The sequence below is a fragment of the Nelusetta ayraudi genome, unplaced genomic scaffold (assembly GCF_046127955.1).
Source record: "Nelusetta ayraudi isolate G7.1 ecotype Tasmania unplaced genomic scaffold, CSIRO-AGI_Nayr_v1 ptg000032l, whole genome shotgun sequence".
In the NCBI taxonomy this organism is placed as follows: domain Eukaryota; kingdom Metazoa; phylum Chordata; class Actinopteri; order Tetraodontiformes; family Monacanthidae; genus Nelusetta; species Nelusetta ayraudi.
Genome location: NW_027466082.1, coordinates 196241 through 223980, shown reverse-complemented (window position 1 = coordinate 223980; position 27740 = coordinate 196241). Strand labels below are relative to the sequence as shown.

Here is a 27740-nt window from a genome sequence, read left to right as displayed (position 1 = left end):
TCATAGTCTTAAATCTTTTACTAACACCCGGCGCAAATGTGCTTAGGTCAGCCAACAGCGAACATCAAGTCTATTTGTGAAGTATTTTACCTCACAGTGGTCAAAAAGTCTTGGTCTGTCTTAAACCGGAGCTTGTCCAACTGGACTCTGCCCAAATCCTCCCAATAAAAAACAGCTTTCCAATGTTATTAATGTTCTAATGAGATGAGGCATTACTGCTGCCATTGATCCGTGTAAGTGCCTCTCTGTAGGAAAGAGCAGCTGCCCATCACAGGGCTTGCATTACCTGCCTCTCCTCAACAGCACCAACATCTTACGTCTTGGACACAGGGGAGTCAGGAAAGCTGCTCAGGCCAGAGACATCTGCATGTAATTGTTCGTGGTAGAGAAAAAAAAAGCTACACATGGGTGGTCAAGTTACATTGGATGTAAAACCTGGAGTTAGTGACTTGTATCTGCTTGGAGTTGGCAGTTTTTTTTTCATGACAGTCTTGGCACTCTTTATTTTCAGTCGTTATCAAGTGTTCAGCGGCCAGAACTTTGTTCACAATTTAATTTTTTTAGACATTTGCAACATTAAGATTTTGTACATATATTGAGTGATTTACCCGCCAATTTTAGTGTGAGTCGTTAAGTAGACGTAGTTTGTTCTTTCAGGCCAGGTTTAAAATTGTCCTTAAAATTGTAATCTTTTTCTTGCAGGAAAGATTTCCTGATACCTTTTACGTTTCTTTGCATGGGGTTTACTGTGAAAACATTTGTTTTTTGCAGCATTGGGAAATATCTAATACATGTTTTTTTTTCCCATTTTCTTTGCAGATCTACAGCTCACATCATACCAGTCTGTTTGCTGGTTATCTTGTCTGCTGTGGCCCTGCAACATGGCGAGTGTTCACTGCGCCACTGAGGGCTGACCAGAAGGAATGAGGCAGTCCTGGACATGTTCTCAAGTGACCTTGTGGATTCAGTAGCTCGGTTTCAGAGTGCTTTTTAAAAGAAAAGAAAAGAAAACAGCAACCAGCAACTCACTGTATGAGTGTCAGTGGGCACATCCTAGCACAATCTGCCTACTCCTCAGGCAGAGGTATGCTTCTCTGAGACTAGACCAGGAGAAACGCGAGGAGCCTCTCTGGCGAACACAACACAGAAAAAAGAGGGAAGCACTCAGCAGAGGAGCTGTCCGATAGACACGCAGGCCACTAATGCTGTAGTGCCTCCAGAACCATCGCACGTTTTTAACAGCAACACCTCTCCTCTGCCCTGCGAGACCTGTCCTCCATCATCACCACCTCCACCACCACCCTAGAGCCTCCTCCATCGGTGTCACTGGAGTTTCTATGGTTTGCATGGCTGGAGAATAACCGTGGAGAGGCCAGGGTATCACAAGCTTATGGATTTTGACAAGAGAGGGGGCAAAGGAGAGACCGAGGAAGGGAAAAAGATGTCTAAGACGGCAGGCAGCAGGACTGGACATGGGGGCCGGAGTTCGGGGACCAACTCTGGAGTTCTTATGGTCGGCCCAAACTTTCGCGTGGGCAAAAAAATCGGCTGCGGGAACTTTGGCGAGCTGCGGTTGGGAAAAAACCTCTATACTAATGAATATGTGGCCATCAAATTGGTAAGTTCACCCTGTAATGACATACTTATGAACTCCCCATTCACGTTTCATGTACGGCACGGCTGTTGTGGCAAATCCACGTTATCCTTTTTAGAAGAATTCAACGTCAACTAGTTTTTATTATTGCCTCTTGGCCCGCTTAACTGATTTGAACAGTCTTTGTGCAACAATCAATGTCGGTACAACAGTCCTTTGATGTCTGCCAACTTGCAATATGTCACTTGTTTCGTGCTTGAGTTTATCAGAGCCATAAAAAGTTTTCTGATAATGGTTAAAATCTCCCAACGATTGCTCAACCGGATTTAGAATTGCCGCTGTTTGTTTTTTTCATCATTCCAAAGTAGACGAACTGAAAAAGTGAACGTTGACAGAAGAAGGAAGTGTCTCCATTTTCAAATCCATCCAGTTTATTTTAGAAACTACCGCCACCTCAGTTGCGCCTGCCGTTGTGTGTCTTTATTGTGTCATAACTGGATTTACTTGCGTTCAAGATCCAAGAACTGCCTGCACTCCTCCCACTGTACGTTATGTAATGTAACTGGTTTGGTATTCGGAGAAATTTTAAAGGGGGATCGTGACAGGTGCAGGGTTTCTCAGGTACTGCAGACTGGACGTGGTACTTTATTTTGTCTCAATACAGGGGTTTGTCTTTCTTCAAAAATGCTCGTGGGCCAGTTCAGTGAGCTTGAAAGAAAGCAACAACATTCTGTTGGTATATTTAAGCCCAGTGACTGGCTGTCCACTGGGGTAAAACTCAATACAGGCTCATGAAGCGCTTGATCTAACACCAAAACAAGAGAAACCTTTTTTTTTATATATATATATATATATATATATATGCTACCCACACAACATTCACTTCAGCAGAGGCAATTTCAAGTCTTGTGGAAGCTCGCTGACAAAAAAAAGACCTCACACCACCGATCAATAATTTACAGCGTCGTTTTTGTTTTGTGTCAGCATGAACAGGTTCTCTTTTTTTTTGTTTTCTTCTTCTTACCCCGAGCCACGGCACAAGCACCATTTAAACAAGCTGTGAAAAACCACATGAAATGTCAACACTTCTTTTGCTATTCTGTCTCCGGCTACCTCGGCACGCTGTTGTTCCTCTTTAATGTCTGGCTGATGTGTCTATACATATATATATATATATATATATATATATCTGTGTGTGTGTGTGTGTGTGTGTGTGTGTGTGTGTGTGCGCGCGTGAGTGTTGTTACATTTTTTTATATGCTCTTGTAATATAACGTTAGGCCCTAACGCGACTTGAGTTGAGCAGTCGCGCTGAGGCAGATGTGGGCGAGGCGTCATCCCCACCACATCTGCACCGACCGACGTATGATTATCCTTCCGTCTCTATTTCCCAGCGAGGTAGTTATCTCCGAGCGAGCGAAGGCTCCGCTGACCACACGGAAGGCCGAGGGTTAGCCGACATGTATAATTGCAGCATTCCTCCCCTACTGAAATGTTTAGTTGCGCCCGCCGTCTCCTCCGCCTTTGCCTTGTGATCCCTCCCGTCCCTCCGGGGTATTTTTATCCCCACGGTGTCCAGCTATATCTGGATCTGGCATTGTGGCCCGTCACACTGCCGCACGGATCGTGTGGCCCCAGTTTCAATTCAGAAAAATTGTCATCAGATTTTCCCTTTCCTTTCCTTTCCTTTACAACGATTCCATTAATCATGGCAACTCTGCTTGTAACTCGAAGCCATAATGATGTCTCGCCTGTTTGAAATAGTGTAATAGTGGCTCCAGAATCTTAAACGATTGACCTTTGCTCTCGGCGAAACTCTAAAGTAAGTATATCAATGATTAACTCGCGGGGCCGCATAAAGAAAGTGTCGTTGATCATCCACCCGAGAGAACCAATAAGGAAGCTATCACTTTATTGCCGTGTGATGACACGCACTGCATGGCGCAGAGCGGCCGAGTACAGCGTGTAGCGTCTCTCTGGTTAAACTGTGCTGCGCTGTGTGTTGCCAGCAGGCCGAGGGGGGCGTGCCCGGCCGGCTGCACCTGGAACAAAGGTGATTGCCAGTGTCACCCTGCTCCAGCACGTGACGGCAAGAGAGGGACAGCAGATGTACGGCAGCGGGGTGGGGGGTGCGGGGCACAAGATCCTCTGTGAGTGGATCTGGATCTGCTGTAAAACGTCGCTGCAAAGAGAGAGACAGACTGAGGTGGGGGGGGGTCTGGGGCGGGGGGGCACTGCCGAGTGCTGAAAGGTTGTCTTTGTTAGCGCGTCTTGTCCACACACAGTGGTTCACAGTCTTTGGTTCAGCTGGAAGCTTTCTCACACTGACAAAATGCCTGTGTGATGGAGGCAGCAGCCATATAGCTGCTGCCGCTGCTGCTGCCGCTGCCGCTGCCGCTGCTGCTGCTGCCGCTGCCGCTGCTGCTGCTGCCGCTGCCGCTGCTGCTGCCGCTGCCGCTGCTGCTGCTGCTGCTGCTGCCGCCGCTGCTCGACACTGCAGGCTTCACTCCCAAGGGGATATCCCCACGTCTTAAAGGAACAGCAGCGGTTTCCAAGCGCGTCGTTGGCCAGGCCTTCATCGGGGTGACGCCACCGTCCTCGCTCGCGCCCGCGTGGTCGACGTGCGCACTGCAGAAAATGAATCGTCCATTAATCCGAAGCTTCTCGCGGTTTTTGCGCCTCCTCATTTTCATTTCCAGCTTCCGTCATCGGGGCAGAGCGTTGTCGCCGATAACACGTTGTGATATCAGAACGCATTCGAGCAGCCTCTCCTTATCCATTCCTCGTGTTATGAAACGGACTAATTTGATTGTCCTCATCGTTCCCACTTGCCCACTTTCCACAGAGCTGCACTTAAGACGATGTTTTTTTCCCATTTATTTATCGTTAGTCACTCATTGACAGTGCTGGTGATATTGCGTTAAAAGCCCGGCATTATCAGTTGGAAACATTATCTAATTGAAGATTTGTTGGCGGCAGCAGACTTGTGACAGTGAGAAGTGGCTTTAATATCTGCCAATCATTTCCAGGGAGTCGTGTTATTGTACAGCACAGTGCCCCCTGTAGCTCTTGGAGAGGGAGCGGAGACGCGGGGGCACCAGGGCACCAGCACAGTGATCCACTGTCTGTTGTTTTCCAGCCATATATACAGTAGAAAGGGTCGTCTTATGGAAAGCTAGGTAGGCAGGCAGGCTTCATGCCACACAAATAACTTGGTTTTGCGTACATTTTAGTCTGCAGCAGTGTTAGGATTTTCCTCCGCCTGAATAGTACCCACCTCTAGGTTTGGTACTGGGGTTTAACTTCACGTGTCCTCTTTTGCTATTCCTGTCTATGTGGTTTAAAACGCTTCACCTTTATTCCATCCAGTTTTTTTTCCCCCATATCAGATTAGATGTTAGAGATCCATATCAGATTGAGACGTTATCTCGCTACATTATTTCTGTCCTGTCTGTATTCATAGCTTCATGCTCCATCGTCAGCACTGCAAGCTTTAAATCCATTGAGGTTTTTGGGCTTGAACGGTCCGTCTTTATTTTCCTCTTTTTGTCTGTTCTGACAGTTAAGCGTTTTCCTCTACTGACACACTTAGCAGAGAACCCACAGACAGGTGCGATGGGGCCTTATGGTCTTTGTTCTGAATGCCTGTGCTGGGACTTTTCTAAGCCCGTTTCGAACCTATATGCCAAGTTTTGTGTAATGAAATTGAACTCGCTGTTGGAAGTGGAGCGTAAACGCTTACTTTTGGAACAGACCCTTTTCACAGCGGATCCCCCCGCTGTCAGGAAAGTGGAATCGGTGGGAGGATATTGTCGTCGCCTCTATTGGCTGATTTTAAAAACACTCAGCCGATGGAATCGCTGACTAGAACAACACAGAGAGACACATTAGAAAAAGAGCGAGGTGGAAAATTCTTAGTGTGTGTGTACGTATGTATGTATGTATGTGTGTGTGTGTATGTGTGTGTGTCAGCTTTGAGGTGTAGGTGGGTAAATAGAGCTGTAGAGAGAAGCGACTCATCCATTAAGGGTTATGAATTGAGTGGGTAAAATCAACGAATGACCTTTTAGAAATGGAGTGATCAATGACACAGCCCCCCACCCCCACCCCACCCCTAACCGTACCTACCTCAATGTTGTTGTGATTCTGTGGGAAAAAATTGAACCGGCTAATCCCCTCCTGAATGGGCAGCTGATAGCAGCGCTGCGCACTCGCACAGGCACCCATTGTTGCTCCGAGGATGATTTGTTGCCGTCATAAAATCCGTTCAGGAAGTCTCCATTGCCGGAGTCTTCAAAGTGGCAACAAATGTCTTTATGATTTATCACGGTACACACAAGTGCAAGTTTACCTTAGTAGGTACACTTGTGGTTAGCGCTGTCTGCCTCACAGCAAGAAGGTTGCGGGTTCGATCCCCTGGGGCCGAGGGCCTTTCTGTGTGGAGTTTGATGCTTCTCCTTGTTTCTGTGTGTGCGTCAGTCCAAAAACATGTGTGTGAGGCCATTTGGGAGCTCTGAGTTGTCCGTAGGTGTGTGTGTGTGTGAATGGTTGTTTGTCTTTGTACGTGGCCCTGCGATGACCTGACAACTTGTCCAGGGTGTCACCCTGCCTTCGCCCTGTGACAGGTGGGAGAGGCTGCACCTGACCCCTGTGACCCCTGTAACCCCTAGTGCAGGAGACACTTGGTATTGCAGATGAGTGGAGGTACACTTGGTGCGAGCTCCAGATTGGAGCCCACACTTTTTTTTTTGCTCTCAGCACTGCATTAATTCTTCAAGATATTGATTTAACAAGGCACTGGAAACCTTCCTGTCGTGTTCCGCTGGTCTCGCCGTTAACCTTTGACCTCTGGAGTTAAGCATTGATGCCCACGGTCCTCCAAGATAGACAATGAAGACATCAAATATGTGAGCAAGATATATGTAATTATGCAGCAAACAAAAACCTGTTAAATAACTCTAAACGCGCTTTTTAGGAAAGGTTGTTATTTTGAAGAATTTAAATATAAAACATATTTGAGTTATTTTACACTTTTATCGTTTCCTACATTTTGACTGGTAGTGTACATGTGTATTTATAGCGAAAATGTTGGGCATTTATTTTGAAGGACGCACAATTTTAATTCAATAATTTCCATGATTTATTGACCAGACATAGATAGGAAGTGTTGTGGGGGTGGGGTGACACTGGCTTAAGACTCTTTGCACTGTGAGACAGAGAGATTGATCTGATGTTGATGAGCTCTGTGTAGAAGTCCTCCCCACCCCACCCCCGCCCCGCCCCCAGCACATTTTATGCAGCGCTACCGAGAAGTGTAGATGACTTTCGCTGTATGGGACGAGGCGGGGGTCTGGCTGGAACTCACTGACAATTTGAGAACGTGACAGGCTGACCAACAGGAATCAGGAAGCAGGAATTACCAGCTGGTACTTGGACCCAACACGAGCAGCTGCTGTCCGACTCACTACGGGGGTGGGGGGTGGGGGGGCCTTGATGGACAGAAGCACGTTCACCGTCCGCTTTGTCAAGTTTCTCCTTGCGGTGTCTGTGCCGCGCTCGCCGACACTTGCGTTTGTGCCGAGCTGCCGCATGAAATTGGCAAAGTTGAGTTGAAACCGGCAGCGGGCAAATTGTATAATATTTAATAACTTTAGAGAAAAAGGTTTGAGAGGTTTCAGTGAAGTCACTTCAGTTGCTACGATGAAGTTTAGATCTTTGTGTCTCTTTTTCATTTTGATTCAGTTTTATTTATTAGCTTATTTTCCAATTTGTTCATTTTAAGTCCCCCCCCCCACCCCCCCTGAAGAAAGTTGAAAGTTACAACTTTGTTATCCTGATAATCTCCTTTAATACAATTTTATGTGACTAATAGATTGAAGTTATTTATGTTGTTAAGGTTTTTTGTGTTGTGTTGGCACAATTGGAACCTGGATTCAATCAAACTGATAGTTCCACTATATTAGATTGGAGCCATTTATTATTATTCTCTGCTGTTGGTGTGTAAGGACACAATAAAAACCAGTTCAGGTCTGTTGTTGTTATGGTGTGTACCTTCATACCCAAAGACATCAGAACGGCTTCCAAATGCTATTGATAATCCAGGTATCAGTTTGCAAGACCTCACTTCTTCACAACTTCACGGAGCAGAAAAAAACAATGTACCAAGTGACTATAACCATGACATTAAGTGCTGTATTCCAGATGAGGCAGTTCAAAGGCAAAGCTCTGCCCCTCCGGAACAAAATAATATATTAAATCTCCAGAACACTTGGAGTTGACGTCTAATTTCTGGCTGACTTTATGCAGCGGCGGATAATCAGCCAGGGTGTTTTTGGGGGATGTGGGTGCGGGGGGGCAACGGGTTGCTCCCTCCGGGTGTCTTCAATCCGAGCTGAAACAGGAGAAGCGATGGACCCCCGCCAGCTGCTGCTCCCTGACACCAATCACTTCCGAACGGCACCTTTTGAAATTTAAACACCGTTGATCGCAAAAGGAGGCTGCAGGAAGAGGAAAAACACACGTCTCTCTCTCTCTCTCTCTCTCTCTCTCTCTCTCTCTCTCTCTCTCTCTCTCTCTCTCTCTCTCTCTCTCTCTCTCTCTCTCTCTTTCACACACACACACACACACACACACACACAGGTCTCTCAGTTTGTTTTAACCCCGCGGTTGCTGAACGGGCGGGCTCAGAGACTTTGAAATCGGGAAGCGTTCGAGTTACTCTCCAACATGAGACAAGTCACATTGCCTGCTGCATATTGTGAAATGCCTGACTGGATGTCAAGCAAAGGTCACAGGCTATTCTGAGATTTATTCATAATGTAATGTTTATTCCATTCTGTGTCTCCGAGCTGGAGCTGAATCGATGTTTACGTGTTTTCCTTTTGTTCTACCAGAGTTATCACTTCAACGGCAGCAGGAATGTAGTAATCAATTCAGATCATTTTAGTTTTTTCTTGTTTAACTGCACATGGGTACAGATCATTGACACTTTTTGTGTTTAACTCCGCGGTTGGCACCGAGTGACATTGGCGATGCTAAAAGTCGTCTGCGCTTTTCTTTAGCCCTCACAATCTGCTCCTCGGTTGATGTTTTTGCCGCTGCCATAAACTCTGATGTGTCTCGGGCCGCGCTGGAGCCTGGGATCAGATTTAGCCGAGATGACATCATATGCCGAGTTGGTTAATCCCAGGAAGTGGACTGTGTCGGTTTGATGGCTCGCTCCATCCCAGCAAAGACTGCGGAGGCAGCCACATGTGAAAATGCAGAAGCCGCCTAATCCCTGATGACATAATCATACATTTATACAAGCTTCAAGTGTTTTACTTTGAAAGGGATCAGCAGAGCGGCGCTTGCACTCACACCCGTCCTCTGGCGTGCCCCGGCCACAGAGTTTGATCCTGCCGAGGTTGTGTTTGCGGCAGGTAGCGCTAATGGGGTTAAATCCATAATCTTTTTAATATGGGCGGCCGTTTGTTGATCCATTAATATGATGATCCAGTGATTTGCTTTGTCGGTTGTAATTTCTCCCGGCCTATGACTGCTCGACATGGTCATGTGTGATTGGTCGTTTTGTTTTTGTTGTTTTTTCTGAGTGGTCGACAGAGGTCTCAAGTCAATTCATGGGGCGTCTTGGTTTGGAGCTTAATGTCAGCAAGAAGAGGGTCAGAACATGAAGAAAACTCCTGCGCGTGCCAGCAGCTAGAAACCGAGAGTGAAATTCAAGAGGCGGCACAGATGGGTGCCAGCCCGGAGGAGGAAGTCACATGACTGGCCGGGGGGAGGTCGACCGACGGGTGCGCCTTGCTCTGGTCAAAAATAAAAAAAAGCCATGCCAGCAGCGAGATGGAAAAGAAATCTGAAAAAAAAAAAAAAATATCAATAAAGACCCAAAAACAGATGGCGGCGAACCACGGGGGCCTTTAAAACAGCTTACAATAGGAAACGGAGGCTTATGGCAGCTTTATGTACTTAAGAGTCATCTCTGTTCCAAGCAGATGGGATAAGCTATGGCTGTGTAAATGACCAGAGCCAAGCAACCAGTGTCTGATGTAATATCTGTGCATATGCATGCACGGCTCTGCTTGTGCGTGATTTTGAGCTGCCACCCTACTGCTTGCATGCTTCAATTAAAGGTCCAGCGTGTAATATTTGGCTTGATTTATGATTTTTACGTTGGTAAAAGCTTAACATACAGCCTCTTAATAAAAGTGCATAATCACAATACAATAAAATTCATTTGGTTTTCCTACCCATAGAACTTATTTATATATAATAATATGCATATAACAAGGGTCTCGCTCTCAGTTAGCTGCCATCTTGCACCATCATGTTTTTAAGGTAGCCAGGGGTGGACAGTCCACCCCGCCTGGGCTTGTTTCAGGCCTTCAAATAAACCCACGAAGAAGGTGCACGAGGTCTCCTGGTTTGGGTGCGCAGGCCACCGTAGTTGACTGGCAAGCTCAGGAGTGGGAGGGCTAATGAAAGAAGCTGCCATCTGGAATGTAACCACTTGAAGTCGCTGTTTCTTCTCCAAAATCTCCAAATATTGCCCACTTAACCTTTAACATGACGGGGTTGCACTTGCGCAAGTAGTTGTGTTCACTGTGCTCTTGTGCATTTTTCAGCACATATTTTGTAAAGCGTTGACGTGGCCGTTTCATGAGAATTTAATGTTGCACTAGCACAGACTGTGGCGGCGGCCAGTGTCGAGGGCAGCTGACCCCACTGGGCAGAAGGGCTCTCCAACGTCCGACCTGCTGCTGCTGCTGCAACAACCTCTTCACTTCAGCTGTTCCACTGCAGCCCACCGTCTCTCTCCCAACGGGTGGCGTGTTTAGAGCAGAGCTGGCAGAGAGGCCCCAGGAGTCACTTCAATCACATCAGAAACTTTGCTCAAATCCTCCCAAAAAGAGCTCTTTCTAAAGGTCACAATAGTGGGACTGCCTCTTTTAAATGCTTTTATCCCGTGTGTGTGTGTGTGTGTGTGTGTGTGTGTGTGTGTGTGTGTGTGTGTGTGTGTGTGTGTGTGTGTGTGTGTGTGTGTGTGTGTGTGTGTGTGTGTGTGTGTGTGTGTGTGTGTGAGAAAAGTCTTTAAAGTGGACATAATTGTTGCTAGTTATATGGAATTGTATCTACTCTGTTGTGTTCATTGCAATGATAATAAAGTTTCAGCTTTACCTTTCACCAATGAATGAATGAATTGATAACTTGCATCCCCGACACAAACCTCAGAATGTCTTTGCAACTAACTTGGCAACAGAACCAGTTTCTCCCTGCTTGTTTGACAGTCATGCAGAGCCGTCAATTTGATAAAAGTTAATCTTCAGAGCCATATTGATCCAAAATGGATTTGCGCATCGTCATTGTGTTCTCCAGTTTTAACACAGACTGCGTTTTGGGCCAGATTAAGGAGATTTAAGTGCGTGTGTGTGTGTGTGTGTGTGTGTGTGTGTGTGTGTGTGTGTGTGTGTGTGTGTGTGTGTGTGTGTGTGTGTGTGTGTGTGTGTGTGTGTGTGTGTGTGTGCGTGCGTGCGCTTTTTGCCTCCCCTTCCATCCTCTTCATGTTTTGTCTGTAATTCCCTCGTCATAATGAGTTTGGAGTTAATCAGATTACATTTTAGGTTGTAAAGCCGATGCCAGCAGTGGCAGTAATGAACAATATGTCCTGGTGGCTTGATTATCAGCCGTGTCATGACAAAAGCCCGCTGTTCACCAGCCAACTCTTCATCCTCTTGACGTCCCACTAGTCCCGCCTTAATTTAAGTTCTTCCAGGTTTTAAAATAGGAACCACTTTGCTCTTGACGAGCTCAAATTAATTGCATTTTGAGAAGCGCTCTCGGGTGGTTCGCATTAATGCCTCGGATTCCTTTGGTCGAAGATCTGTCATCTGTACTTTTGTGTCCTGATGAGTCTATAATTGGCCGTCGGTGTATCAGAGCTATCCACACGCAGATGATGCATAATCGCTTGTTTCTGTTTGCTTTGATAATATTTAATTTTTTTTTAAAGGAATTAACCTAGAGAGTGTTGTTAAATAATTTTGCAAAAATATTTAACAATTTTTCCTCTGTCTGCTTTTCTTCTTCTTCCAGGAACCCATAAAGTCCCGGGCGCCACAGCTCCACTTGGAGTATAGATTTTACAAACAATTGGGAAATTCAGGTAAGCGTGTTTTATTTTGAAATGACGACGCGACGGTGAATGAGTGTGGCCGTCGATTTGCGGTCGCCGGGATGACAAATCTGCTTGTTTATTCGAAACGAATGCACAGTCACGTCCTGTTGCTCGGCGCGCGCACACGTGCGTCTCTCGCGCGCACGCCGTCCGGGTTGGGCTTTGTGTTCCGTCGGTGCACCAAACGAGTGCTAAAACAGTGTTGCAAGTAGTACATGGACGTTTGCAATGTTCCTCAATAAGTCCGGATGTGTCACAAAAAGCAGAGCGGACACATTAACGCTAATCCAAGGCTGAAATTCTTCCCGAGGCGCTGCGTCTGCTTGTTCCTCCTCCCACATCTGCGGCAGCTCTTGTTGTGCTCTTGCGAGGCCGCTTCCTCTTCTCTAATCCCACGTCTGCATTAGTCGCCGGTGTCTTCGCACTCCTGCAGAACTGCACCGGATCCTGCTCACGCGCTACGTCACGTAGCCGTGGCTGCGGGGCACTGGGCAGAGACCGCCTTTTGATGCGGTCGGGCCACTCGCAGCGGGTGAGCGGAGATGGCAGGATCAGATGGTCGGCCGGACTGGAACTTTAGTTGGCGGTTGTGTTTTGGAAACGCTGGTGCGTCATTGTTTATGGTGTTATCCTCCATGCAGGTGTTGATATGACCTGCATGCAGCGGGACTGCGTGACCTAGTTCTTCCAACGCTGTGCAGCATCCTGGAGTCCAAAACGATGTTAACCGGTGGAGTGCAGCCAGCCTTGGTTGCGCAGCAGTCTCTTTTCGTCCCTTCGCGCAGTTATAATAACAAGGGCAAACTCAGGGTTGACACTTTGTGTTTTCCAGAAATAGGCTCGCTGGCTTGCTTTTTTTTTTTTGTGTGTGGATCAAATGGGATGTAAGCGAAACTGAGATGTGAGCGATTGTGCGATGGCCTTGCGATTTCCAGACGTGCAGCAGAAGTTGCAATATAGATCTATGACGGGGGTGGGCAAACTTTTTTGACTTGTGGACCACAGTGAGTTCCAAAATTTGACCCGGGAGCAGATGGATGGAGTGTATTGGTGACCCACCTCGTAAGAGGAAGAAAAACATTGTGGGATATGTAGAAAATGTGCTTTAAAGTAATGTAATTAAAATGGGAACAAATTGTTACAACAAAATGTGTCTTTGATTCCCCACTGTGTTTCGCTCTTTATTGAAATGGCTCTTAAAACCATGAAAAAAATGATGAAATGCATTTATCTTATTACTTACTTACTATTAATATAATTTCTTCAAGTTTGGCAGGCTGATTTAAAAGCTTAACGGGCCTCATTTGGCCCCCGGGCCATAATTTGCTCATGCCTGATCTATAATCAAAGCTGATGAGGAACAGATTTTCCCTTTTTTCTCCACTGGAAAGTAGCACTGCAAGACTGCTTTTCTTCTTTCTGTTTTGTTTGATGTTATAGCTTGACAAAACATCCTTTTTTGGATCCCAAATGTTACCAAAGGAAAAGCAAGATCTTGCATTGCAGTGCCGAAGCGCCATGTAAGATGAACACACGTGGGCGTAGTTAAGTATTTTTGGTGCTGGCGGGTTTGGGCTCCTGCAAATGGCCTGCTGGTCTGCAGGAATCCCTCCCCGCCGGAGAGCAGTGTTGTGTTGTGGTCCGACTCTGTGACACGTGCCGCTTTCTTGGCATCCTCCGCCGAAGCAAAAGCCCTCCACTGTTGATAAGGAGGTGGGGCATTAGGGCAGTCCTTGACTATTTATAGATGTCCCTCTACAAGCGGTTGGGCCATTATGGAGAGTCTACTTGGACAGCCTCCCTTGTCACAGTATTCTCTCGCTCCCTGATTGAGAGTGTGCTGCCTGCAGATTTGGGTTTTGGGGGGGGTGTGGGGGGACTCTCTGTCGAGCACTTTAAACAATGTGGTCTGATGTATTTTTAGACCCTGCTGTATTATTTTTTTTTTAACATTCTTTTGAAGCAAGTTGTACTTCCCTGCCCTCACTGGTCAGTTCAAACAGGAAAAACTGGTTGATCACGCGGGGAAACTGCTCCCATCAGTTCTATACTCAGTACTCAGTGGTAGATGCTATGTTATGGATTCATACTATATGTATTTTACCCCTCCACTATCACATATAGTTAAAACTTGCTAATAAACTTGCATATTCAGTCATTTTGCCCCAGTACTCAAAGTTCTGAGCCTGCCCTGCGTGGCAGCCGCGGCCGCCGCTGTGTGAATGTGAGTGTGAGCGGGTGAACAGGAAGTAGTGCAGTAAAACGCTGTGAGTGGTGGAATACACCAGTAAAGCGCCATATAAGTACAGTCCATTTACCACAGTCCATCTCTGCTGAATGCACACGCGTGACCCCGACAGTCCTGCACAATACTGCAGCCTGAAACCTAGCGCTCCACACTGCGATTCGCTCAGCGCTCCACACTCAGCCGGAGATTATCGGAAAACTGTTAATTCTCTCTGTCTCTCTCCGCCCTGAACACATTCCAGCTGGGATGTCGCTTCTCGGCCACTGACGGCACATCTGAGTGCTGCCAGCGCTGGTTGTTAGCGGCGATGCGAGCGATGTGTCGTGCACGATTGTTGACGTCTTCAGCTACACTGTATGTGGAGCTTTAGCCTCAGTGCTCCACGCTGAATATCTTGATCGATGTTAACGTCCTCCAGAGGACGAGCTTATGAAAGTAGCACTGCTGCTTATCATTGTGATTTTAATCCATGACATCTTCCCGACCCTCTCCTGCTGGCATGACTTCTCCTCTTGGCTCCTTTGCTCTCTGTGTTTCAGGGAGGGCAACGCAATGATTGTGTCAACTGAGCGCTTTTGCCTGACAAACAAAATGGGTTGAATTGCCGCAAATTGTCCCAACAGTGGGGGTTTAATAATTTTATACAGGTTTGATTTAAAATGGGTTTAAAGGTCCAGTGTGTAATATTTGGCTTGATTTATGATTTTTATATTTTACAGAACTTTTAATATACTCCCATAAATAGATTAATAAAAATGTACAGTAAAAGTAATTTGGTTTTCCCACCCAAAGAACAGTTCTTCTTATATTTATAAGGATACACATAGAGCAAGGGTCTTGTTAGCGGATATCTTGCACTGCCATATTTTTTAGTCAGCTGGTGTGGACAATCCAGCTGCCTGATAGTGCTGTTTGTAATTTGAGTGACTGCTCGTGTCTTCCAATAAACCACCGTAGCTCTACTGGCAAGCTCAGGAGGAGGGGGGAGAGTGAAAGATGCTGCTATTACACACTGAATTCTTTAAGAGAGAATCTTTAATCATTTTATATGCAATAAAGAATTAAATGATTGACTTGTAGATGTCCTTCATGTATTCTCTCAAAAGATTTACCGCACTCAGTGTAACGATTTATCGGCAACAGTTTATTTGCCGGTGCACTCCCCCCCACTGAAACCATGTTGCCTTCAAGTGTATCCTCATTTCATCGACAGATTTGATTTTTCACCCCACATGTGTGGCCCCTAGGGCTGCGTTAATATTTCTCAGACTGGCGGCAGTAGCACGTGCGACCCCCCCCCCCCCCTCCCCCCCGGCCTTCGCTTCCACCGACCGACTAACGATTGGAAAACCAGTGTGTGCATCTCTCGGCCGATGACTGTGCGTCAAAATGCCTTCCAGATTTGGGCCGAGCGTTGATGAGTCAGCCTCCCGGTGATCTCGTGTCACAGCCTCGTCTTTCCCGCCGCGCATCGTCCTCAGGAAAAAACATCCCCGAGACAACAGGGCAACATAGTGCTGGTTGTGGGTGTCTAAGCGCATGTGCACAGGAGTGTGTCTGCGCCTGTCATGAGATGATTCGGTAGAACTCCAAATTGAGTTCACTTCCTGTTCTCGCCTCTTGTTTATCTCTGACGCACATTCTCTTGGGCCTGGAAAGTGTTGTTTTGAATTGAAGCGCTCGCTCGTTCTCTGTTTTCATCTGAATCCTTTGCTACACATCTCTTATTGCAGCAACTTAAATTTCACAATGAAAACTGTGTGAGGAACACATTATTTAACCCTTAAATAATGTTGAGGGTTCAATGTGGCCCATTTTTACAATGGAGAACAGCAAAAACACCCTGAACATTTATCCTCTGACTTCAAGTTGACTTCTCATGGGTCACATGTCAACTTTTTTTTCATTTTTTAAAAGTTTTTTCAAAGTAACGTGTTCTAGCTATATTACGACTACCACAGTATCTACAGCTGAATTGCTCTTTCCTGCCACTGCACTGTTATAATGAGATTAACTACCAGCGACTAATTTAATTGAAACGACTAAATTCTTAATCGACAATTAGCAGGAAAGTCAAGTGGGCCAGGAGCTGCTGCGAAATGGCAAAACTAATAGTGAGGACTGATTCTAGTAACGGTGCCCTCGGTCGTAGGAGGTTTAGGGCCGCCCAGTTTTCTCACCCCAAGGTATTGCGCTTTTGTCTAGACTGCTTGTGAAAGTTTACGTTGTTGTAATGAAGCTGTCGAGAGTTGTGACAGCAAATTCTAAGAAGTGGCTGCTTTATGTGAACTGGGGGGGGGGTGAACTTTTTTTTTTCTGTTTATTTAAAAAAAAAAAAAAAAAAATCTACCTGGGTTTTGCTGGTATTTTACCCCTTCTGGTTTACAACAAATAAAATTGTTACTATTGTTTATTTAAGCTGTAACTTTTGCAGTGTTAGTCGATGCGTTCTCCCCTTTTGCCACAGCACTGGTACTCAAACTCATGGTGCAACTTATCGGGTGGATGCGTCCACATTCTTCAGATTTCTTAATACTCCAGCGGGTGCGGCCGTCTGCACTTGGCACCGCCGGTGTTTTTGTGCCACGGCTGTTTGGAGACACCTTCCCCTTTGCGTCCTTCTGTGGAAAAATGAGCCGTGAGCCACACCTACACAGGTGAAAAAACCTGTTGAAGGACTCGCGGCGCAGATTGTCAACTCTGGAGTGGCAGTGCAGATTCTACTCGCGCCGAGACAATGAACTGAATTGTGATATTCCGAGTGACACGCCAGTGCCCTTGACGGAGCTTGGCTAACTTGACTTGTCCCTCTCTGTGCTGTCTGTCTTCAGAGGGAATCCCTCAGGTGTACTACTTTGGCCCCTGTGGGAAATACAACGCCATGGTCCTGGAGCTGCTCGGACCCAGTCTAGAGGACCTGTTTGACCTCTGTGACCGCACCTTCTCCCTCAAGACCGTCCTCATGATAGCCATACAGCTGGTGAGGTCTCCCTGGGCAGCACACCAATCCTCGTATTCCTGTTGCTGGATGAATGAATGAATGAATGAATGAATGAATGCATTCATTTTATTATTGTGTCATGTCCAAATAGGACTCATCCCTTTTAGGATTATAAGACACCGCAGAAACCACATTAAATTATCACTTCCTGTAGATGACGCCACAATTCACTGTAGGTTAACACATAAATAAAGGAATAAATCAAATCAAAGAACAACAGACTGAATGTCTCACCCAAATGCTAAAGGCTTTCTCTAAATATTCGGCAAGGCTGAATACCTTGTAATTAAAAACAACATTTGAGTCTGTCTGCATCACTCAGCCACATCAAATCAACAGTTTTACACCTATCAAACAACTTCTGACGCAACTCATGGCACAAAGGGCAATAAAAACACAAAGTGGAACTCAAATATCAACGTCGATGTTACATCTCTGTCACAGAGTCTATGTTCTTGTGACAATGGCAACAACAATGTTAAGAACTACCTGGTGAAGTTTTCCCCGCGGACGTTGACGACTTCTTACCCCTCTGCCTCCAGATAACACGGATGGAGTACGTCCACACAAAGAGTCTGATATACAGAGATGTGAAGCCAGAGAACTTCCTCGTAGGGCGGCCAGGGAGCAAGAGGCAGCACACCATCCACATCATCGACTTTGGTCTGGCCAAAGAGTACATTGACCCCGAGACCAAAAAACACATCCCCTACCGGGAGCACAAGAGCCTGACCGGCACGGCGCGCTACATGAGCATTAACACACACCTGGGAAAAGGTAGGAGAGTCTCCGAGCGACTGTTGCCAGTAATGTTTGCCTTTCTGTCGCTATGCATGCACATCACGTACAAACTGTATGCTTTCCAATTGTGCTGCGATGGTGTCAACACAACTTAACATAGTTAATGTTAGAGCTGATGCAGTGAACAGACACTTGTCATGGAAACAAGAATTTTAATCCCAGCAGGTAACGTCACTGATTATTTGCTCACGCTAGCGTTCAAAGGGCCTACGCTGTGCAATAAACACTTCACTTCAATCACTGTGCAATGAAAATTCACTCTTTTTCCAAACGCAATATACCACCCTCGGAGACGAGACTCGTGGTTGCCTTGTTTTTGCCTTAGCAAGCGTGTGGAAGGTACAACAAAGCATTCTATATGCCTTTTAGTTTTTTAGCGTCCAAAGTTTTTGGGGTAATTAATCCTGTGGGGCTGCTAGACAGCAGGAAAAAATATTGCTGTGAAACTGTGTATAAATCAGGAGCTTTAATGAAGCAGTCAGGCTGTTTTTTTACTGAACATGATTGATGAGAACTCCAACATTGTAACACGCTGCATTTCCTCTCCTGGTGACCTCGACTGGCGCCCCCGACACACCTGTACAGTTTCGGTTTCTGATTTTGATTTAACTCCTCTCCTTTTTTTTTTTTCATTTTAGAGCAAAGCAGACGGGATGATTTGGAAGCGCTGGGTCACATGTTCATGTACTTCCTCCGAGGTAGCCTCCCCTGGCAGGGCCTAAAGGTATTGCCACATCTTATTACGCATCATACGCATCTTGCCACATTACGATTGACATCACATGTCTGTAACCCTCCTCATTCTTTCTCATTTAAAAATGAAATAACCCCCCCCCACCTTCTGTTGGATATATTGAGGAATTTTCCTGCTCTTCTTTCGGCCCAAGCAGGTGAAAAATACGTCCTTGTGAATGCTGCCCAGGGGCCACATTGGAATATTGATGCTGAAACAATATATGGCACAGTCCATTCCTTTAACAAGCATTAGCCACATGACCTGAAGCGACAGGATCCTGATGTTGATAACATCAGGTTCCTCCTACACTGGTGGCATCTCAGGGTCAGGAGCACGGCCGTGTATCAACTCAAGCGTGGCTCATCGACGGGTTGTGGAAACCCATTGACTGCTGCTTCGATTTGCCTTTGATTAATGCGACATTGAAACACAAAAGGACGCAGAAGCAAAGTGCCAAAGCCCTAACAAGTAAAATAGCAACAGGGAACAATGTGTTGTCTCACCACTGGTGCAGGCACAGGTTTGTCCTCTATCTAATCCCTCAGTTTGTCTTTATTGACTTCTCTGTCGTTTGCACTAATTACCCATGAGCGTAGAGCAGGTTTGGGCAAACCTTTTGAGTGCCACAATGGGTTCTGAAATTTGACAGAGGGGGCCGGAGCAGCAGCAGCAGCAGCAGCAGCAGCAGATGGATGGAGTGTTTCGTTGACCCACCGCATAGAGTAGAAAACACGTGCTTTAATGTCTATTGAAAATGAACAAAGCATTCCAAGAAAATATCTCTATCAATGTTCACTACCAGTCAAAGGTTTGGTCACACCCTACGAAGTTCATGTCTTTTCTTTCATTCTCATGACTATTGGCAAAGAAGATTGCAAGGTGTGTCCAAACATTTGACTGGGAGTGTATGTCTTCGAAGGTATTCAGCTCTTTGGGACCCGTTCAGTGGGCCGGGTTTCAAAGCTGAATGGGCCGCAGTTTGCCCATGCCTGATCTAGAAGTTACTCAACACAACTTGTGCAAACAAGTATTTTAATATATATATTTTTAAAATACATTCATTCCTTTATTTCCTATACCTTCACCTGCTGCACCTCAGGGTGTCATCATTTTCTCTGTGCACTCTGTTAACACACCTCGAGTGTGTTGTCGCCTCAACAAATCTGCACCGTCCGTGCGTGTAGAAACATAAAGACGGTGTCCGTGTACTTGTGGGCACTGCCTAACATTTCCATATGTGCCCCTGGATAACAAGGCAACGCGCAAACATGTTTGCGTTTCCGCAGTTTTGCACAGTGCTAGAAGGAGGTTGAGGCAGTGAGAGGAAGCCGCTCGCAGGTGCCGGGACGCGTTTGTCGGTGCCGGAGCTGCTGAGCGCGTTGCGGGCGTCGGATATCAAAAGGTCTACATAGAATAGATTAGAAGACAAGACACCTCATCTGAACATTTGCTGTGTGGGAGGAAGCTCGTGGTGGATGAATGCGAGGGATGCATGAATGTGGGGGATGTCGGGTTGCACAGGCCAAAACACGTCGCCTCCGACGCAAAAGACGGCTTGCATCAAAGAATGCAATGGAGGCATCGAGTGACGAGCTGCAGAAGTTAGAATGGGCCTCAGTCAGGTCCCTCTGAAGTGTGATAGCAGCGGCAATCATTGACAGAGGCAGGGCGAGACTGGAACACTGCTGGACTGGAAGATGTTTATGGGCTGCCATTGATCAGGGTTGGAGTCGGCAGCGATGGATTGCGTTGCCTAATCGGTGTCCACATCATGCAAAGCCTGTCATGTACTGTTTGTGTTTGTGTAGGCTGATTGGCAAAGTTTCACTTTGTGGACTCGTTTCACCTTGAAGAATAGGCTCCTTTAAACATGCACTGCTGATAGAGGAAGACTGGTTGCTCATTTGGCTGATTAATTGAGTCAATGTTTGGCGCTTTTGGCAAAAATCAATGTTGGTCAATATGCAGGACGAGCAGGATTGACAAAGTTGGGTTGAAGATTAGGCCAATTATTGCCACTACTATTTCCCCATTAGTTAGCACTTCTAGACATTTCTATTTAAATGTATAGGTAGTAGGAGTGAGAGATTTATTAATTTACCCAGTGCCAACACATTTCAGCAATTGTATTTGTCATCTGCTGGTTTTTTTAATTGTTTATAAAAAATTGTGAGGGAAAACAGATAGTGGCATTTGTTTTTATTGGCTGCTGGCCAACATTCATACATATGGCTGACCTGCTCTCAAAATCAATCAATATCAGCCTTTGAAAACTCCAGATTGGTCAACCGCCATGTGCACACTCTCAGCCAGAATCTACCGAGCTCAACACGGCAACAGTTGTTACAAGCACGACCGTTTGCATCTTCACGATGCAAAGGGTCCTTTTTGAGTAAACTGTGATGCTGCCCGTCTCAAATTGTATTCAACTGCGGCAGGTTTGGTCTTTTTTGAAACGGCTTTCCTGCGGCCACCGGCGCACGGTGATTTTGACAACCTCCCTTTGTCTTGCAGGCGGACACTTTGAAGGAGCGGTATCAAAAGATCGGGGACACCAAGCGGGCGACGCCCATCGAAGTGCTCTGCGAAAGCTTCCCCGGTCAGCGTTTAGGCAGCTGCTCTCATTGCATTTGCGCCTCATTCTGCCGCGTTTGTCCATTTAACAACATGAACCCGTTTGCTACAGAAGAGATGGCCACCTACCTGCGGTATGTGCGGAGGCTGGACTTCTTCGAGAAGCCTGATTATGACTACTTGAGGAAGCTCTTCACCGACCTCTTCGACAGGAACGGCTACGTCTTTGACTACGATTACGACTGGGTCGGCAAATCACTGGTCAGTACCGAACCTCTCGTTCTTCTGAGACTGCGGGGGGGGGGGGGTTTGCAAGTTTCTTATTTCTCTTAAAGGTTCGGTGTGTAATATTTGGAGATTCTGAGTAGAAACGGCGGCAGTCAAGTGGTCGCATTTTAGATCGCTGACCTTCTCACACATGTGAATGCATGCACTCCTGAAAACGCTTCAGAAATATCCACAAGCTCAGTTCAAAACTGGCTATGATGTGAGTGTTTTCCACGTCACCATCCCCATTGGCAAATTAAAGGTGAATTTGTCTTAAGTCATTGCTGTTGTGTCTGGGTGTGTGTGTATATATATATCTTTTTTTTCTGAAAGCTGATGTTTACAGCCTCGGTCTGCTTGCGTCTCCTACAGCCCACGCCGATAGGCCCCATCCCCAGTGACACGCCTCTGCAGCCCAGCAGCAGAGACAAAGCACAACAGCAGACCAAAAACCAGGTGAGGTCACCCGCATTAAACACACTCTCAGGCTCCTCTCCCAGCGGCCCATCGGCTTCTCGGAGAAAGTGGCTGCTCCTCAGCTCCGTCTTCCTAGGACATAAAAAACAAAACAAAACACTTGAATCGAGGCGAAATGTTATCGCTCGACCGTGAGTTCGGGCCAGTCCCTCCCCACTCGTGAAAAACAAAGCACTGCTTCCCACCTCTCGTCCTTCACACCTTGCCACTCTAAGCTCCAGTCATTGCATGCGCGAGTTGAAAATGCAGTCGGCATTCTTCAAACCACTAATGACAGTCCGTGCGCTTACTGTGCGACAAAGTGTGGACCCGATCTTCATCCTTCCTTCTCGCCTTTTCTTTTCTTTTATTTCATTTTTAAAATTTTTTTTTTCATTTTCAAAGCCGAGATTCAACGTCAAGCCTTTTTCGGTTTGGTTCAGCCCTCTTGTAAAACGGGTGGCAGAATCCCTCCAAGAAGATGCAAGTCATGGTGAGAATCCTGTTGCTGCACTCTGAGTGCGGCTCAGTGCTTATCGTAGAGTCCTACCGGCAGCCTGCTGCATTTTCTGATTGGATGATTCCACACCACTCTTCTTGCTGCTCCGCCGTATCGGCCGCCTGACCCCACCGAGCGCCCTTTTTTTTCAAAGCGCGCAAATGCCACCTCTCATGACTCGCGCGGCCGTGGAACCCTGTGGCGTCACGGCCGCAACAGGTTCATTGCAGGTTGCTGCGTCCGTCGGCGGGCCCGTTTTTTTTTTTAAGGTTGACTGAGCCGCGAGCCGCAGTTGGATAAACGATGGACAACTCGCGTTGTATCGGACGTGCAGCGCACACTTGAGGAAATCAAGGCTGCTTTTTCTTTTTCGACTCTTGCATGAATTTGTTAGTGTGTCGATCTGTGCTTTGCATAAATCTTCTGCTCCTTCTCCTCCTTTATTAACTCAGTATGTCTTAACAAGCCTGCTTCTGCTTGGGAGATGTCTTCTATAATTTTTTTGTTTGTCCCCCCCCTCTTTTTTTCCATTCACCCACCGCCCCTTCCCCCCCCCCCACCACCACCATGCCTCTCACACACACATACGCACACCCACCCATCCACCCCCATCCTCCCGTCCTTTCACCATCTCACCACCACCACCACCTGCCTCAACCCCCCTTTTTGCTCTTTGCGTCAAGTCGCCTGAGCCCAAAGGAAGTGAGTCTCAGCCCACTCCAGTGACCAATAAGGAGACTCTGGGGTCGCACCTCACAGCTGAGAGGCTTGGGGGCTCTGTCCAGGTACTGCTGCTGCTGCTGCTTCTGCTCTGATGCCTAATGCATGAAGCATAGTTGGTCTTTTTTTGTTTGTGCGTTTGTGTGTGTATATCTGTGTGTTCCGACCTCTTTCACGCTGACCCCACACTTGCTGTCCGTCTCTTGACTTTCTCCCTCAATCCCTGTATCGGTGCTTTGCCTGAGCCACAGGTTTCTACACCCTAAATTAGACTCCCAACATGACGAGCCATACAGTTGGAGCGCTGAACAGCAACAGTCTTCCACATCTTGATACATACTTTTTTAATGAAAATGTATCAATAAATTACCAAAAGCAACTTGGCAGGTTTTTGCAGTTGGTTCCTAGTTGTTGAAAAACACAATAGAAAGGGTTGAAAACAATCTTGCTCGCAAATACTGTGTTCAGTATTTAGGCTGTGCGATTCATCGATTTTAAATCGAAATCAGATTTAGCAGTCAAGACTATGTTTAAAAAAAAAAAGAATTAATAAAAAAATTGATTTTCCTCTCACATGCTTCCGGGCTGTGCGCCTCAAGCAAACTGTGAAAGTTTTGCACTTTCATTCATCATTGTTCATGATGATAGAACCCCCCCCCACACCCCCCACCCCCTTTTTTTTAACCGATGTTTGGTGAAAGTCATTTTATCCACTGGGGGATTCATTTGTGTTTGTTTTTCCCCCCAAATAAGGGAATTTCATCTTTGTTTATGAAGAACTTGTTCATTTTCAAGTAAAGTTTGGTGAAAGTGAGGGTCTTACAAGATTGTAAATGATGTCACTTTATTAAACCCAAGGAGGATTTTACAGTATCTTTCAGTTGCACTTCATTCCCAATAGGGAAATGTGTGTTTTTTTTCTTTTAAAATAGCATAAAATATTTGAAATGATTTATTCTACTGTCTTTTTGTAGTAAAAAGAAGAAAACAAACTCGAAACCAAAAATCGAATGTAAATTCAAAGTAAATCGGAATTTTATTATTGTTCAAAATCGCCCAGCGCCTATGTTGACAATGGTGTGGCAAAACTCAACAAATTTTGGCACACATGTGCCACCTAGTGTTAGCAGTGAGACTTGCAACGTTTAAAGAATGGTTCATGTGTCTGTCTTTGGAAGGTTTTCACTCTCTCTATTTGTCCAAACTGATTTTGTTTCTCGTGATCATGGGTCCCTCTGCTCTAATGTGTTTCCAATAAAAGTCCAATGATTCAGCACTTTACATGACGTAAACCTGCGGCCGTGGCGTGTTCATGTCGTTGCCATATATGTTGTGGCCACATTCATTATTATGGTCAGAAATTCACTGAAAAACCTTCCGACTATTGGAATTGTGAGCAGATGTCAGAATTCTCTCACCTCATCTTTAGAACACGTCTGCACAGACTGACATTGGAAACGTATTACAGTGGCGTCTTTACAGCCAGCATAAGTACGCTGCAGCATGCAAACCTATTTTTTTTAAAAAGGTGCCAGTTCTCTCAAAAGTAAAACGGTTTCACAGCCTTTTCTACTCATCACTGTGTTTACGGAGGCCGTAGTGAAATTTTCACCACCACGTTACGGCCCTCTCCCATTCCATTCTGCATTCGCAATGCCAACTTAACGGGAACCTTGGTCGTCATGAGCTCAAGAGTGAGACGACGGAGGAGGAGGAGGACAGAGGAGTTGGAAAAAGCAATAAGTAGCAGCAACACTATCATAGACAAGAGGTGTCGCCTTATTAGCTCTTCCAAACAGGGCGAGTTCACTCCAACACAGTGATGAGGAGACATATTGGGAAATATTGGGGATATTTCATATTTGGGTGAACTTCCCCTTTATTGTTCATATTGGCGTTTTTGTCAGACAGAAAAAAAAAACCCAAGCAAGGAACTGGTGCCTGAGTTGGCAGGTGAACCTTTCATGTGACTGTGCCATGTCGTTGCTTTGGTTTGCATGTGAAGAGTGTGTCCGTCTCCGCCCGTGCAGGTGATGAGCTCAACGAACGGCGAGCTGAACACTGACGATCCCACCGCAGGACACTCGAACGCTCCGATCACAGCTCCCACCGAGGTTGAAGTGGCTGATGAAACCAAGTAAGAAGCAGCAGTGTCGGTGCCGCGGGTGGAGGGTGGTTGGAGGGCTTTTTTTTTGTTTTTTTTTTTGTTTTTTTTCAGTGTCTGACTGGGTTCAAATCCTTCATTCAGAGGAAAATGCAAAGCCCTTTTCAGCCTGCGTGCATTGCAGGTTGTCAGCGATGCGTTTCCAGGCTGGTGTGCACGCGCTGGAACCTCACTCGGTAAAACAGAGCAGCAAGTGCCTCGTTAGCAACTTGTCATTGCACTCGGCGCCGGGAAACACGGAAAATGAGGTTGTTGCATCCCGACGGGAGAGCCTTAAGTAGCAGTAATACAGACTTGATTCTTTTTGGGCTCACTGCCACCTGAGCTTTGCTTTTAGTCGCTGTGTACTGGGAACACCTGCAGGAAGAATCAATGCGGATTGGGCTGAATCTTGCATTGCCAAGACTTTGCGGGTCAGGATTTGAAGAATAACCTGTTAATTTGCATTCTTGATCTGAACTCAGTCAAATGCTGAAACCATGCATGCTTTTGCCAAATTCACAGACTGCACGCACATTTTCTTTTTCCAGGCAAGTCATTAAGTTCTCTCCGAGCCCTTCCGGGCAGCGTGTTTGCTTGCGGAAGAGTCTCCTCCTAATTGTTGCTCTGTCGTCACCCACCCAGGTGCTGTTGCTTCTTCAAGAGGAGAAAGAGGAAAGCCCTCCAGAGGCACAAGTGAACGAGGGCAACAGAGAGAACTTGAAACATTGTGGTCACTGTCAAGTTTTAAATGGAAGCAACTACACCGAGCCCCGCCCCTCCCCCTCCCCCCCGCCGTCTTCCCGACCCCGCAGCCCTCCACTCACCCTGTCCGTTGCCCCACCCCACCCCGTCAGCCCGTCCACACCCCCCCTGCCCCCGCCCCCACCCCACTCTACCCCCACACCCCGACCCGCTCCTCACCTCACTTCCACTGTCACTGTACCTCCCACCACCTCGTGCTCTCTCTGGTTCTCAGTGCTCCCCGGCTACTGGCGAGTGAAAGGAATGTTGCAGTCCTACTGACTCCACAACAGACTCTTGATTCCTTTATCGATGAAACATAAGTGTATCTACATTACAGCGGGGGGAGGGGATTTTGAGACAAAGTTAAAAGAGAAAAAAAACAAAAACAAAAAGCAAAGCTGTAACAATGAAACTCGAATACCGTGGCGTGAATATGATAAAGAAGAAGAAGAAGAAGAAAAGAAAAAAACACTGTTTGAGACAGTTGATGTATTTTAGATTCATAAAGATCAGCTTGTGATCAGGGGGGGGGGACCATTTGGAGTGGTTCCACAGAAAGACATCCGCTAATTAGGAAATTGTTGTTTATTTTTCTTTCTTCCTTTTGGTGTGTGTTTCTGGGATCAAGGAAAAGAGGACAAGGTGAACTATGCTGATGTTAAATCTGAGCGACACGGGAAGAATTTCACTGATAAAACCCAACTTGGAGGATTTTTATTATGTTTTTTGTTTTCCTCTTCTTTTTTTGTAATCGAATCCTCAGTTTTTGAAGTCGAATCCCTGCATTGAAAGCTTTTTATGTTGTAGTGTTCTGGAGTTCAGTTCTTTTCCTCACTCTGGCTTTTTCTTTTTTCTTTTTCGTCAGTCAACGTGGACTTTGTAGCACAGTCACTGGCCTCAGGTACTGTGGAAGATCGAGAGGAACAGATATTAAGCTCTCTTATTATTATTATTATTATTATTATTATTATTATTATTATTGCACTTTTGGAAAAAAAGAAAACAAATTCAGTGGAAAACTTTAGGTTTGAAATTAACAAATAAGAAAACAACTTAATAAAGACTGATCTAGGAAGAGACCTTCACTACGCTTATATCTGAGTTATGGCCGAAAAATGTCTTTACGTGGGAAGAAGAGAAGTTATGTTTTTCGATTTTTATTTCTTACATCAAGATAATTTACCAGGAAATCATAGTTTGTGCCTTTCTAAGTAAAATGTTTAAAGCTGAAGTGAGTGTCCCAATGACATTTTATCTAACCTGTCCCAAATTCTTACTGGGTGCGAGCGTGCGTGTATGTGTGTGTGTGTGTATGCGTGTGTAATTAAGTTCATTTGTTTAATGCCTGCAGGCAGACCTTGATTTCACTTCCATAATGATTACAGTGCATTTTTATTCCGGTGATGTCACAGTGACATGAGGACTGTGTGTGTGTGTTTGTGCAGCTTGTGCTAGGTCAGCAAGTCTCTTCAAACCATAGTTTTCATGTCAGCAGGCCATGACAAAGATGCACCTTGTTTTAAGGTTTGTTTTGCTCCTCAACAAATGGAGCGGCTCCCTCTTCAGTAAACGTCCTCAATTGGAAGTATCCCTTCTCAGCTGGCTTTCTTCAAACCTATGCTTTACTTCTTATTCCTGTGGTCAAGAGACATTGGGGAGGAGACGAAGATAGATGTGAAGAATTACAAAGTTGACAAAAACTGAAGCTTGCTTCATTCCTGTTGAATAAACACGTGAACATTGTCATGCAAGGCCAACAGTATTGCTCAGGTAAACACGC

The 27740-nt window shown here is 46.0% G+C and overlaps 1 protein-coding gene across 7 annotated transcripts in view; it reads left to right on the top strand.

The window, feature by feature from the left end:
* The window catches only part of csnk1g2b (casein kinase 1, gamma 2b), a 28838-nt gene extending 2840 nt beyond the window's left edge, over positions 1 to 25998 (top strand). For 4 of the 7 annotated variants that reach the window (XM_076031220.1, XM_076031222.1, XM_076031221.1 and 1 more), the window contains exons 2-12: positions 820 to 1618; positions 11687 to 11756; positions 16848 to 16996; positions 17560 to 17794; positions 18457 to 18542; positions 21069 to 21153; positions 21241 to 21389; positions 21768 to 21851; positions 23034 to 23135; positions 25101 to 25207; positions 25859 to 25998. In XM_076031220.1, coding sequence (XP_075887335.1) covers positions 1391 to 1618; positions 11687 to 11756; positions 16848 to 16996; positions 17560 to 17794; positions 18457 to 18542; positions 21069 to 21153; positions 21241 to 21389; positions 21768 to 21851; positions 23034 to 23135; positions 25101 to 25207; positions 25859 to 25913 — 1350 coding nt within the window. In that variant the 5' untranslated portion in view covers positions 820 to 1390 and the 3' untranslated portion in view covers positions 25914 to 25998. The remainder of the gene's footprint in view (positions 1 to 819; positions 1619 to 11686; positions 11757 to 16847; positions 16997 to 17559; positions 17795 to 18456; positions 18543 to 21068; positions 21154 to 21240; positions 21390 to 21767; positions 21852 to 23033; positions 23136 to 25100; positions 25208 to 25858) is intronic. The other 3 variants (XM_076031224.1, XM_076031226.1, XM_076031225.1) reach the window with 3 other exon arrangements.
* The last annotated feature ends 1742 nt before the right edge of the window (positions 25999 to 27740 follow it).